The following is a 12,850-nucleotide window of genomic DNA, read 5'->3' as shown; positions in this document are numbered from 1 at the left end:
CATTATCATGATTTACTTAAATATCACTGCACTTTGTTAACTTAAATTGCATATTTATTGATTGGTTAACTTCCATATCAGTATCACAATCAATATTACAAATCTTCAATATCACAAAGCTTCAATAACACAAAGCTTCAATAACACAAAGCTTCAATATCACAAAGCTTCAATATCACAAAGCTTCAATAATACAAAGCTTCAATATCACAAAGCTTCAATATCACAAAGCTTCAATAACACAAACAAAGCTGATTCTTACCTCAATTATTTGTGATGACTCGTCGTCCGACATGTACACAGTCCAGAGACCACTGGCCTGTGGTTGGTGTGCCATTCGACATAGACCAGCCCTTGTCAATGGCTCAATGAAATCCGCCAATCCATTTGGAACACCTGGGAAGTAAATTTAGGGAATTAATATCTTTGAACATGTATACTCAAAACCTTTGTTAGCGATTCGAATATTTATAAATATGCAACCAAGGTTATGTTGACCTTTAAACATCTTTGACTCAGCTCAACAAAACATTGTCTTCTTCACCCAAACTTTAAATCAATTTTTTATTATTTTTCATTATTTTTTATGAAATTATACATATCATAAAAAGTAAAAATCCTCAACACATAACAGCCAATTAATGTATAAAGGGAAATAACCCTAAGCTAGAGAGCATTTTGATATGATATAATAGCCTCCCTTAGTATACTTTATTATTGTTTTTAAGTCATAGTGAATCACTTAAGGTTATATTGCAAAGTTTCAGCTATTCCAATGGGCAACTTAACAGTTCATCCAGCTGCCAACATGGGGCAACTTAATAAATTTCTCCAGTGTGCAAATTGGCAGTTTCTTTAGTGAGCAATTTAGCAGTTTCTTCATTCGAGAAATTTAGCATTTTCTTTAGAGGGTAATTTAGCACTTTCTCCAGAGGGCAACTTAACAGTTCATCCAGTTTGCACCTTAACAATTCTCTCATAGGCAACTTGACATTTTTCTCCTGTGGACAACTTAGCAGCTTCTCTTGTGTACTATTTAGCTGTGTCTTTAGCTGACAACTTTTATCTTTCTTTGTATTGCTTCTATCACAATCAATCTTTCTTTGTATTGCTTCTATCACAATCAAGTGTTTGAGTAGAACCACCTGCTGTCAGTATGCAAGTGAACATATCAATGACTCTAGTTTTTAATTTGAAAGTAAATAAAAGATTTTGTTAAGCTTTGGTTAAAAACATATTTATTTCAGCATAATTGCGAAACAAGTTCTTGCGAATTATATTAATCACTTTTGAGTCCTTGAACGAACCAGTACTGGTATCATATGAAGAAATATGATCTCTGGGTTGAGAGGCAGACACCTTAACCACTAGGCCACCGCTCCCCTTACCTTTAATAGTATCACAAGAATATCCATCTTCAGGAAGTAAAAATGGAAGCTGTAAATCCTGGTCCTCTTCTAATTGTACTTGACGTCCGTCTGTGCGTATCAGCTCATCCGCCATATTCTCTGCCACAGACACGACTCTGTCGATAAGATTGTGAGGTATTGGGGGCTCCATCGGCTCAGGTTGGTAACGTTCAAGCAATTCACGCAATTGAAGGGAGTTCAGCTTGAAACAGGTGGAACTTATGTTGGCTATGTCATCTGGACTACTTTTTGGTGCTTGCAGCAAATGAGCAGCCTAAAACAAGGATAGGATAACATTATTACATCTGGAAACAAACAAATCTAGAACTTGTAATTGTAATATGAATCTTTGAAGACAAAGGTATACAAGTTGACAAATTTCTGATAAATACAGGATCTGGTGAAAAATGATGCTATTGTTAATAGTTGAAATATTGTAAAGCATTAAACATCAGAATAAATCTCTGTCAGAAAAATAGTTGTTGTTTTTTAAAAAACTTATCTATTAATAATTCAAAAATTCCTCTATTAACATTAGAATAATGACTGTAAGTTGATCGCATATCAGTGGAGATAGAAAAAACAACAAAATTTACGCCATTTTGGCTATTGTATAATGACTTTTCTCACTAATCATGTTCATATATTTAAAGGGTTATCCATCAATTACGAAATGAATCAGAGACAACTGTTCAAATAAACCCATATGAATCCTGATATGACCCTATTCCTATTACATGTAAGAACTTTAGCATAAATATAGCTAAATTAACGATAATCTGCATGACATTAAAAAAGACATTTCAATGGCATATTCCAGTAATTCAAAATACAGAACTATTATACAACAAGGTAAGAGTACTATAACTCTTTACCTGAATTATTCTACAAAGGTGGCAATCGGCAGCCAGTTCTAGGCCTTGTTTCTCGGCCCAGGCCTCTACACGCCCTAGACGTCTCTTCAGTCTGACACCCCATGCCTTGGTGCACAGGTTCAATCTTTTCTCTGTGACGAGGATGTTAAACACCCACATGTTAATAAAGTGAAATAACTGGGAGAAGAGTTGAATGGTGAGTGCAGCGTTCACGCGACATCGTCTCAGTAGATTCATGGCCGACGACAACGTGTCTAAAATGTCCATCATAGTTGGCTTATTTCTGTTATAACGACTCCTATCATCTAAAAAAAATGACATGAAAACCAAATAAGTTTTTGCTTTAAAAAATTTAAATTGGACATATGTTGGTTGGAAATAAAATTTTTCAAGGGTGGAAGTTTCACTATACAAAAAGTGTTAATGAACTTTGTAGCAACTGAATTTATAACTTTTTTATAAGAAAGTTTACACAAAACTAGCAGTAAATGATTTTTTACTTCAAACCTAAATCCAAACAAAGGGTTTTTAAAAACATTTTTAAATAAAAAAAAAAAAAAAAAAAAAAAAATAAAAAATAAATTTGGTAGAAAAAGTTTACCTATTTCACCATCGTCATCATTTTCATCGAGGAATGCTGGAAGTGTGCGTTGAAGATCGTACTGTAGACATCGTACTAGGTGATGAAAAGCCATCTGAACGGCCTCGGCTAACATCTCCTGCGAGTCCTGACTGAACAAATGTATATCATGATCCTGCTTGAAGAAATGCAGGATCTCCGACGCATTTGCCATCCAGAATGCTAGAGTTGCCGGGTTATCACGATTATCCTGGAATATCAACATACAAAATATTAGAATACAATACAATATTTAGAAAGTGGAATAAACAAGCAACACTGGTTAAGTTTTAAGGTGTAAACACCATTTTGACTCTCGTTAGTCTTCTTCAGATTTGAAAATATTACAATATTAAATATCCTATATTTTCTCCTAAGTTGAATACACAAAGAATTAGGGTGTCTTTAAAACAACACACTTGACTACTTCTAATTGATTATTTATAGATTTACCAATTGAATATCAATTTACCTGTATTGCTTGTGGAATCATCTGAGCTATTTTGTTAACAACTGACGTCAACTTATGAGCTCTGTCGGACGGACTGAGTTCCGGTCTGTATGCACTCGAAAGCCGGAATCTCACCGCCAGATACATGGTGTAGGTAGGAGAAAGTTTGAACTGTGTCGCAGAAGCATTTGTGTCAAGAATAACTGTACTCAGAAAATCGTTCTCTTCTGGAAGAATATACAAACAAACAACATTACATTCAATAAACTAGAAATAAAGTGGAATCAACTAGTATAGTTTCATACATAATTTGTGATTTTTTTTATTTTACCAATAAAAACAGCTCATATGCAAAAGAAAATCCCAACTTATTTTATTACTACCATGGAACTAAACACTTAAAATATTAAAACTCACAAAAATAGCATTCAAGTGTGAAAAGCTGTGCAATTTACTATAACATGTATCATTATCTATACAAATAACATATTCTTTTAGTCATATGTGACGAGAGTTTCACTAAAGAATTTCTTTGTTATCTCACTAAAATCACCAACTTCTACTTTCAGTAGATTTACAGGTTAAACAACACTTTGTCACATTCTCCTGCAGCTTTATTGAAAATTTACCAAATTTTTTTCTTTCCAGCTGGGTCCTTTGACATAACTATTATCAATCTACAAAAAAACGTTCTACTGATGACAGACAAACTGATATAGCTTTTACTGTTGACCTGCAGGAACTGTTATCTGACAAACTTCAAATTTTCATCCCGGTATCCCTAAAAATTAACAATGGACAATTCCAAAAACTGGGCAATCCATTCAAGAAATTCAGCAGGTTAAGGGTAAAAACTTCGTAATAATAACGAAAGAGTACATACTGTCATCTCTAAACTCTAAACTAGCTGGTAATGCATCTTCAAACTTGGTGCCGTCAGGTCGACTTTCACGAGGTGAACTGAAACAAATACAGAAAAGAAAGGTAACCAAGCGTAATTTTGCACCAAAACTGAATAAATAGAGGATATTGAATGAGAGTAAGTTCAATACTGAATTTATTGATTAAGTTGAATAAAATTATATTATGCCAGCCTATGGCAAGTATTAAATTATTTTATCAACAAGTTCAAAGAATTTAGAAATGAACTTACACAAATATGATATTCTATTTATCACATACCCAAAATAAAGACTGTTCAAGTGAAAAAGAATCGTTTTTTCATTGATGCTCCTTAGGGTAAAGCTAATATTTAGCGTGTCTTAAGTAAATGATGTTATGTCAAAATATATCCACAGCTATGCAATACCATTTTTACAGAGTCGGAAAAGTGGAAGGGTAATGTGATAAAATGATACAATGTGATACATCAAAGTTATATTGCATAGAAAGCAAATGATGTCGAGTGATAAAAAATCTATAAACAATCAAAAACTTACGCTCTTGGCATATCATCATGACTGCTTCCATGAACACTGCTGCCCTGTAAACTACTGTGACCGCTTTGTCGACTTTCTTGTCTCTGTGGCTGCTGAGGCCGAACACCGTCCGTCGTCTCTACACGACCATCCATATCAAAATTTGTTTCCTGTGGACGGTTAGGGAAGGGTGGGGCTGTTGCTTGTCTCTGTGCTAATTCCTGAGGCATCCCGCCTCTTCTCATTTTCTGTAATGTTAGATTATCATACTAAATATCTGAATACATAGGATAATTCAAAATGATTTAAAAACTCTAGTATTCTAATAAACTGAAATAGCAATCTAAATTATAGAAGTTAAAATGAATGCCAACATGGGAGAAGTTTGCAATAACATTTTCCTGCTGAATTTATTGAGTGGGTTTTTCAAATTCCCAATTTGGAAGAATCCATTTACAATTTTCAGTGTAGCTTGACGAAATTTTAAGATTAGAAATTAGTTGTATGACAGAATTAAGCCTAATCAAACTGAATTGGTGTGCAGTTGGTCTGGCAGTATACTATAAGCTAAATTATCAATGAAACATTCATCAACAGTAAATTTTTTCCATTAAATAAAGTACAGTGAAAATTTGACAAAAAATTGCAGTAATGACATAATTTAAGCTGTCTACCTCTTCCCAAGCAGGATCGAAAAATCTAAATGCATTCTGTTTGCCGAATTTGACCGTCATTCCGTGCTGAAGCATTGTAGTCTCTTGAATGCGCTGGTTGTTAACGTATGTCTCGGACTCGCGACTGGTTGGGGTAACCGTCACTACATCACTGGTGTGAGCTATTACACAATGCCGAGACTGTATGTTTGGACCATATAACTAAAATTAAACAATAAAATCTATTTATTTTTTAAATTTTTTGATGACAATAAAAATTGTTTACATTCTTTTAAACTCAAAGGGTACCGTATTCTGTACAAGAGATTGCAATTATTTATTAATCTGCAATGTACTTATTATTATGCAGTTAAAACTTGATTATTCAAAAATTTATTATTTTAAACTGTATTAATTATAACTGTATTAAAAACATGTGACAAGAATACTGTACTCAAAACCTGTGACAAGAATACAAGTTACCTCAGAAAAGTTTTAAAGAAGTATTTATCTGCAAAGCAAACCCACTTAACTATACGCCCACCCAAACAAAACTTGAGTGTTAAACACATTCAGCATATACCTCTATGATTCTCATTTTTCAAAAACAAAAAAACAATGTAAACAAAGCTTAAAATTTACGATCTCACAATTCATAATTTATTATATTAATCATCTTGCTTACTTGTAAATACTGTCCATTTGTGGATGGTGGTTTTTCACGGCCAACTTCTGTAACATCTAAATGTAACCTATGTACTTTACCTTTCAAATTCTCTGTACCATCTGAAATGATAAATTACCCCCAGCATTTACATGCATGACATTTAATACAACAACACAAGTAATATAATATAAATTAATGCATCAAAAAAAATGAAAAGTGCATTTTATAAACAAGCTGATGAAAGATTGCAATTTTTTTCTGGCTATTAATCAAGCCTGAGAGACATAATCGTGTATGCAAGTTCTTCATATTCATATACATCAACACTTGCATAATTAAACATATTTAAGGGGAAAATAACTTTTCTCTCAACTTAAAATTGAACCATTTTCCATTTTTTCTCAATTCTGTAAAAGATGGGTTTAAGATTAGCAAGGTTCCACTGTACTATCATGTATTCATTTTTAAATACCTGGATTTAATTCCACCAAGAAAGGTAATTTATTAGGTGGGGTTTGCTGGCTACTAGGTGCCTGTGTGGATCGTAGATCTTCATGGGATACCGCCCGTTGTCTCTTATATTTGGGCTTTATCATATCCACATTCTTCCTCTTCAATTGGAACATCAACATTCCTAAATCACATAATACATAAAAAATGATCAAAAGTTATAATATATTGTGACATAGGGTTTTTAAACTTTTTTGGGGCAACAACCCATGCCTTTCTTACTGGGAAACTACAATGGTGTTTTTCATAAAAAGCCATATAAATTATGCCTAACCGTCAATTTCCTTTTTAATTTTCTCACTTTGCTTCCAAAATTAAATTGGAAACTTTAAACAGTTTTTTAAATTTGGAAATTATAATTATTTAGCCTCCATTTTCAACCAGAAATATCACCGTGAATGTTTGTATGATATGGCATTGTATCATATGACAGAAGTACCAAGATTTTTGCATACGGCAATATGTTACATGTCATACAAACAGATTTAATTACTACATCACATTACTACATCACAGTTATTTCATTCTGATTCAATACAAACTTAAAATCCTTCCAATAATTTTTTCATAATTGTGACCACAAATTCAACAGTGTTTGATTTAATTGTTGTAAAACCTAAAATAATACAGAAACTATAAAGGTGTCACTCTCGGCATTATTTCTCAACAATGGGTAGTTCCAGAATAGAACCACAATCTTCCCTAAGCTACACTGACGTAAGACAAATCCAATTACAAGACACTTATTCGTTACAGATTTTACGTACCAAATTTTATCAATCAGCTTATTAAAAAAAAATAACATACTAAGGGTTAAACACTATGTACAACAATATCATCTTTAATTTCAAAATTGTTTTGGTTATGAATCTCAATCAGATTTTCACAATAATATTAAACCAGCCAAAATCAGTTTTTCAATCCCCCTACCCTCTTTAAATGTACTTAAATATATCATTTCCACCCAAACTTTGACAGTATTATTACATATGTGCAAACTCAGCGAAAAAAACAAACTTATTAAGTTACAGCACAGTGTTAATGCTAGTGTATATTAGAACAGGTGTGTACTGACTAGTCTGACAAATTTTGCGAACTGAAATCCCTTAGATTTATAATAGACAATCCAAAAACACAAGCAGGAAAAGTCCATTATACAAATTTTGCAGATTAAATGTCATAATGATATATTATAACGATATGATTTACACTATCAAATGACATAGCAATAAAGCAATTACAACAAATACCTGGGTTATCATCACTGCTAGAGTCTGTAATATGAATATCTAGGTCAACCTTATACACATGTACTTCCTGTTTCATATTTCTAATATAATTCTATTCATAATAAATTTAAATCCTACTTTTAAAGTGATAACATGTATTTTTGGAGATTTTTTATAGACAGTTTGGAGTTTTTAATTTTATAGATATTTAGGTCTTTTTTTTTTTTAAATAATACTACCCTCTCATTTATGAAGGGCCATCATGGCCCTTTTATACAGTGGCAGTTTAATGGGGAATGTATATATAACATTTCACATCATGATTATTCACATTACCTCTGCTAGGCGGATGCTGCATGGCAATAGCTAACGGGCATTCATCATCTTCCATTATCCTTTCCTCGCCTATTGTACCTCCGTGATATTCTCTTTCCCCTGGTGGTACCAGCACCTGAAATCATAATGAAAATCCATACAATAGATGTTATCCGGAACTCTGCAAAGCGGGTTTTTCCAAGCTAATCAAATCAGTAGGTACAAACTAACTTTTACCTTTATAGCTTTACGCTGCACTACCCTTCAACCTGTTTCGCTTATTTTCTAAGCTTTTACTGTAAAAGTTTGTTTGTACCTACGTAATAGCTGGGAAAAACCCAAATATTCTTAAATCCAGAGAAAGTGTATACCCATATAACTTTATTGTTTTGGCCTGTGTTTCCAATCACCCTAATAATGTCAGTGTCATAATGTGCCTTTTTAACTTTAAATTTACTTTAATAGTTCGCACAGCCTCTGTATTAAAAAGTAATAATGCAGCATTACAGCTTTACTGCCAAATGAATACCTAAGGTGCCCCATCTATATATTTTATCAGTCATAAGTCGGCACCTGTGCAACTCCTGCATAAGTAAGTGAAGGAACAGCTCACTGATGCCTTTCCAAGCATTATTTTTAATGTGCAAGGTGACTTCATACTAGAGCCAACAACCTTCCATAAGCTAGCTGCACAGCTTCTATACAGTCATGAAAGATTTCATTTCACCTTGCTGGATTTAAATGCCTTAGTGTTATGATGGGGTCGGTGACATTTACTTACTCAGGCACATCACAAACATTATTTTTTTTGTTAACACATGAGATGTATGCTGCTGCTCTGGTAACAAATGATATTTAAATTGTTATTTACAGTTTGCTAAATTTAACTTGCTGATGTATTTTTTATTCACAATGTATGCTTCAAAGTGAAATTGTAATTTACTGTCTAGCCAAATTTATTACATAATTTGAACTACATAAATCATTCTAAAAACTCAAATAGGTAGTTTATCAGTTACTCAAAGGAAGGTAACACTTTTTTTTATTTCTTTCACATTCGAATGAAAAGTACTTTAAGGTAAAAGTATTAGATTTACTAAGCAAATTGGTTCATAAAAACTCCACAACACTTATCAGCCATTTTCTCATATAATAATTTAACAATAATTTAACATTTTACAGTTCTTGTGAATGCAAAGGACTGTTATGATGGTGGGTAAAATTGCAGTATCATCTTTCAGATTTTATTATGAGTATGTCCATCTGACACCCTTAATCAATACAAAACTCACAAAATAAATCTCTTGATATAAATTCATTATTCAATCTAGTGAATGAAAGTGGGGTATGAAAGTAATAACACAAAATAGCAGATTTTTTTTTGAAATGACGTAACTCACCTCGACAAGTACAAACTGTGAAGTATCTTCAGTATCAACATCATATTTCTCCATCGCTTCTTTGATGACATGTTTTACTGTATCTGCTGTCGACAGTAACAGTGTTTTATATGGCACATCTGGCTTCAAAGTCTCACCATAGATCTTCAATGTACCCCCTGAAAAATGGCGGAAGATTAAGATGTCAGTAAAACAAATAAGGTAAAGTGCCTTACTTTATCCTTCACTAAATACAATTCAACATCCAATGAGACAATGAATGAATAATGCTCTTTTAATGACTGAGCATATCAGAATGATACCTTGTATGTTTGATTGTTTGTTTGCTTATGGTGTACAAACACAATTTAGGTCATATGATGCCAAAACAGGTGTTGTTACCAACTTTTAGCAACACCAGGGGTTAAAACCATCTCACCTGCTGGAGCTTAGAGATGCATAAATTCCTGTCATTCAAACCCATTTTGTTGCCTCTTACGATCATGCTGGGTTAATTGGTGGCTTCAGTTTTAATGCCTCAACCCATAAAGGCAACCCCTTAGTCACAAGGGGCAGAATGATACATGTTTCCGTATTTAAGAACATGGTTAGTCAATGTGACCTTGACTTTACTGTTGTGCATGTGATTCCAAACCTTATTTCTCTAAAATCATAATAAAAACTTCTTAAACGTTCAACAGTCGCCATCTACTTGTAATTTGAAATGATCATTTTTCTTAAATCTTTAAATATCACTCGAGAGAAATCAAATAAACTGTTGTACTGTACTCATGTACCCAAAACAAATTTTAAAGCTTCATCATTAAAAAGCACAATGTCAAGCAAATTCTGCTTTAAACACTGTCTTCTTAAAACAATCATATTTTGAAATAAGTAAAACTTTTTTCTTAAATCAGTCCATCATTTCAACACTTTCAGTTTTATTTATACCCAATAATGAACTTCATGAAAGTACACTTTGAGACGGCCCCCCACAAGTTGTCATAAATGCTAACAGTTTAAAGTAAACCTGAATCAAGTAAAGCATATCCACCTGTCTAATGGTGTAACATTTCAAATTATTACAGCCTATACATACTTCTTAAATTATTTATACTTTGTAAGTGTGTGTGTGTGTGTGTGTCATACATATATATGCTTTACACAGTAATATGTTTAATGGGGATTATTTATCATAGAGAGATTGAATTACCCTTCAGTTTTACATTATGAGGTTTCACTTTATAGGTGTTTCACATTTATTAGCCTGGCAATTTAAAAAATAAACAAACCTTTCAAAATTTGGGGGGAAAACCAACAACAAAACAACAGCCAGTGAGAGAAAATAAAATACATATAAATCATATTTTTATTTTTTTCCTTTTTTTATAGACCAAAAAGTAACCTGAGTATTACTATCTAATTCACCTTTATTTTCTTAAAATTTGTTACAACAAAAAGTGTCATGTGACAAATTTTCAAATCCAGTTCAGTGTAACAAAATTGCAACACTATTAGTCAGTCTTTCTAACCACAAACTTAAAAGTGTAAACAAAGCAAAATGTTCATAAATAAAATTGCATTTCATTTTTTAATATTTTTATCTAATATACATATCCATTAAAATCTTAATTAATTCTACAAACAATATTAAATGAAATAAACCGGTAAGATTTTCTTGCTTAGCTTTAAATTTTAAGTATTACTAACTAAACTTTTAAAGTTATTTTTGGAAATTTTTATCCTAAAAAAACAAGAAAAGTTAAATTTATCTCCCCTTAATCAATACATTTTTCGAGACAGTTTATAATCGGTGTATATCATGTATATGGAGTGTAAAGCTATGGTGTGTAATAGAGAGTCAATGAGTGTAAAAATGACAACGGCTGTCCACTTGTTTTTACTATCTACACATCCATCAATGTAACAGAGACAGCCTCGGGGACATTTTGTCCAGTCTATGTGATACCTTTATGACCCGCTTTATAACAATTTTAGTTCCCATATCCAACCTTTTATAGACAGTATAGAACAGAGAAAGTGTCTGCTCTAATTAAATACTGACAAATTACCCTCATGTCCATTAGGAAAATATTCTACCTTAATAGTTCCCATGAAAGGACTGTATCCAAAATGGACACTTTTGGACAGATATAAACTATGGCATAATTAGATTAACCAATAAAAAAACAAGGAACATCGCAATGCGATGCAACCAGGTTTTCAGCAAAATATTTCACAGAAGCTTTGTCATGAAGGGGCATTTGTTTTTAATTGAACTTTTAGGAGGAATTATGGCTTTTTTAATATTCCTCAAACAAAAATGATTGAGAAATTTTATGTTGTCTATTCACCTTTTTTTCCCAAATGTTTTAGAAAGGTAAACAGTACTTTATTTTTGCTTAATTTTTGCATTTTTGCGTCTCTTGTCATTTTCTTTTGTCAACAATATTGGCGTGTGGTGTTTTGTGCGATATCAAGAAAAGTATGTTCACAATTTTAAAACAAGATTGCATTTGAGAAAAATGCTATGCCACCGCATGGTTCAAATTTCATAGCTGTACATCAAAGGACAAGAAAGTAGGTCACTGTCCCCTTGGGCAAGGCATAATTTTGACCCAAGGGTTTAATAACAATCTTGATACCTCTCCAAAAAACAACATTTCAAGTCAAATATCTAAGCGATAACTTTCTCCCATTCAGAAAACATTTGTTTTATTTTCTGTTTTTACTATGTGTACATAATGAGAATCACTGCCCCCGGGCAGGGCCAATTTTTGACATTTGAACAACTTTGATAGAGGACCTTTGGCTTTAGATGATATTATATATCAAACATCAAAGCTCTATGCCTTGAACCTTCAGACAAAATTTTTTTTCTCCACTATATGTACATAATGAAAATCAATGACCCCAGGGGCGGAACCAATTTTGACCCCAGGGCTATAATTTTAACAATCTTGCTAGAGGTTTACAACACAATGTTTCATGCAAAATATCTTACCTCTAGCATTAAAATTTTGTCAATTGCTAGAAGAATTTTTTTTAAGTTTTTACTATATACATATAAGGAAAACCAATGACCCCTGGGGCGGGACCGATTTTGACCCCAGGGCTATAATTTGAACAATATGGGTAAAGGTCTACCAGACAATGCCTTATGCAAAATATCTAAGCTCTAGGCCTTTTGGGTCTTTTCAAGAAGGTGTTTTAAGTTTTTACTATATGTACATATAGCGAAAATCAATGACCCCGGGGCGGGGCCGATTTTGACCCAAGGGCTATAATTTGAACAATCTTGGTAAGGGTCTACCAGATGATGCCT

General features: G+C 32.8%; 1 protein-coding gene across 2 annotated transcripts in view; it reads right to left on the bottom strand.

Annotated features, from left to right (window-relative positions):
* LOC132756937 (afadin-like) overlaps positions 1 to 12,850 on the bottom strand; it is a 70,346-nt gene that overhangs the window by 34,949 nt on the left and 22,547 nt on the right. For both annotated transcript variants that reach the window (XM_060748075.1, XM_060748076.1), the window contains exons 5-16: positions 9,547 to 9,704; positions 8,168 to 8,282; positions 6,565 to 6,726; positions 6,111 to 6,211; positions 5,447 to 5,647; positions 4,794 to 5,020; positions 4,238 to 4,314; positions 3,376 to 3,581; positions 2,886 to 3,114; positions 2,285 to 2,589; positions 1,389 to 1,683; positions 263 to 396 (exon numbers count right to left, since the gene is read on the bottom strand). In XM_060748075.1, coding sequence (XP_060604058.1) covers positions 263 to 396; positions 1,389 to 1,683; positions 2,285 to 2,589; positions 2,886 to 3,114; positions 3,376 to 3,581; positions 4,238 to 4,314; positions 4,794 to 5,020; positions 5,447 to 5,647; positions 6,111 to 6,211; positions 6,565 to 6,726; positions 8,168 to 8,282; positions 9,547 to 9,704 — 2,210 coding nt within the window. The remainder of the gene's footprint in view (positions 1 to 262; positions 397 to 1,388; positions 1,684 to 2,284; positions 2,590 to 2,885; positions 3,115 to 3,375; positions 3,582 to 4,237; positions 4,315 to 4,793; positions 5,021 to 5,446; positions 5,648 to 6,110; positions 6,212 to 6,564; positions 6,727 to 8,167; positions 8,283 to 9,546; positions 9,705 to 12,850) is intronic.

The sequence above is a fragment of the Ruditapes philippinarum genome, unplaced genomic scaffold (assembly GCF_026571515.1).
Source record: "Ruditapes philippinarum isolate M1 unplaced genomic scaffold, ASM2657151v2 ctg1426_1_1_1_1, whole genome shotgun sequence".
Classification (NCBI taxonomy): Eukaryota; Metazoa; Mollusca; class Bivalvia; order Venerida; family Veneridae; genus Ruditapes; species Ruditapes philippinarum.
The sequence above is the reverse complement of the archived record's forward strand: the minus strand, read 5'-3'. Positions and strand labels throughout refer to the sequence as shown.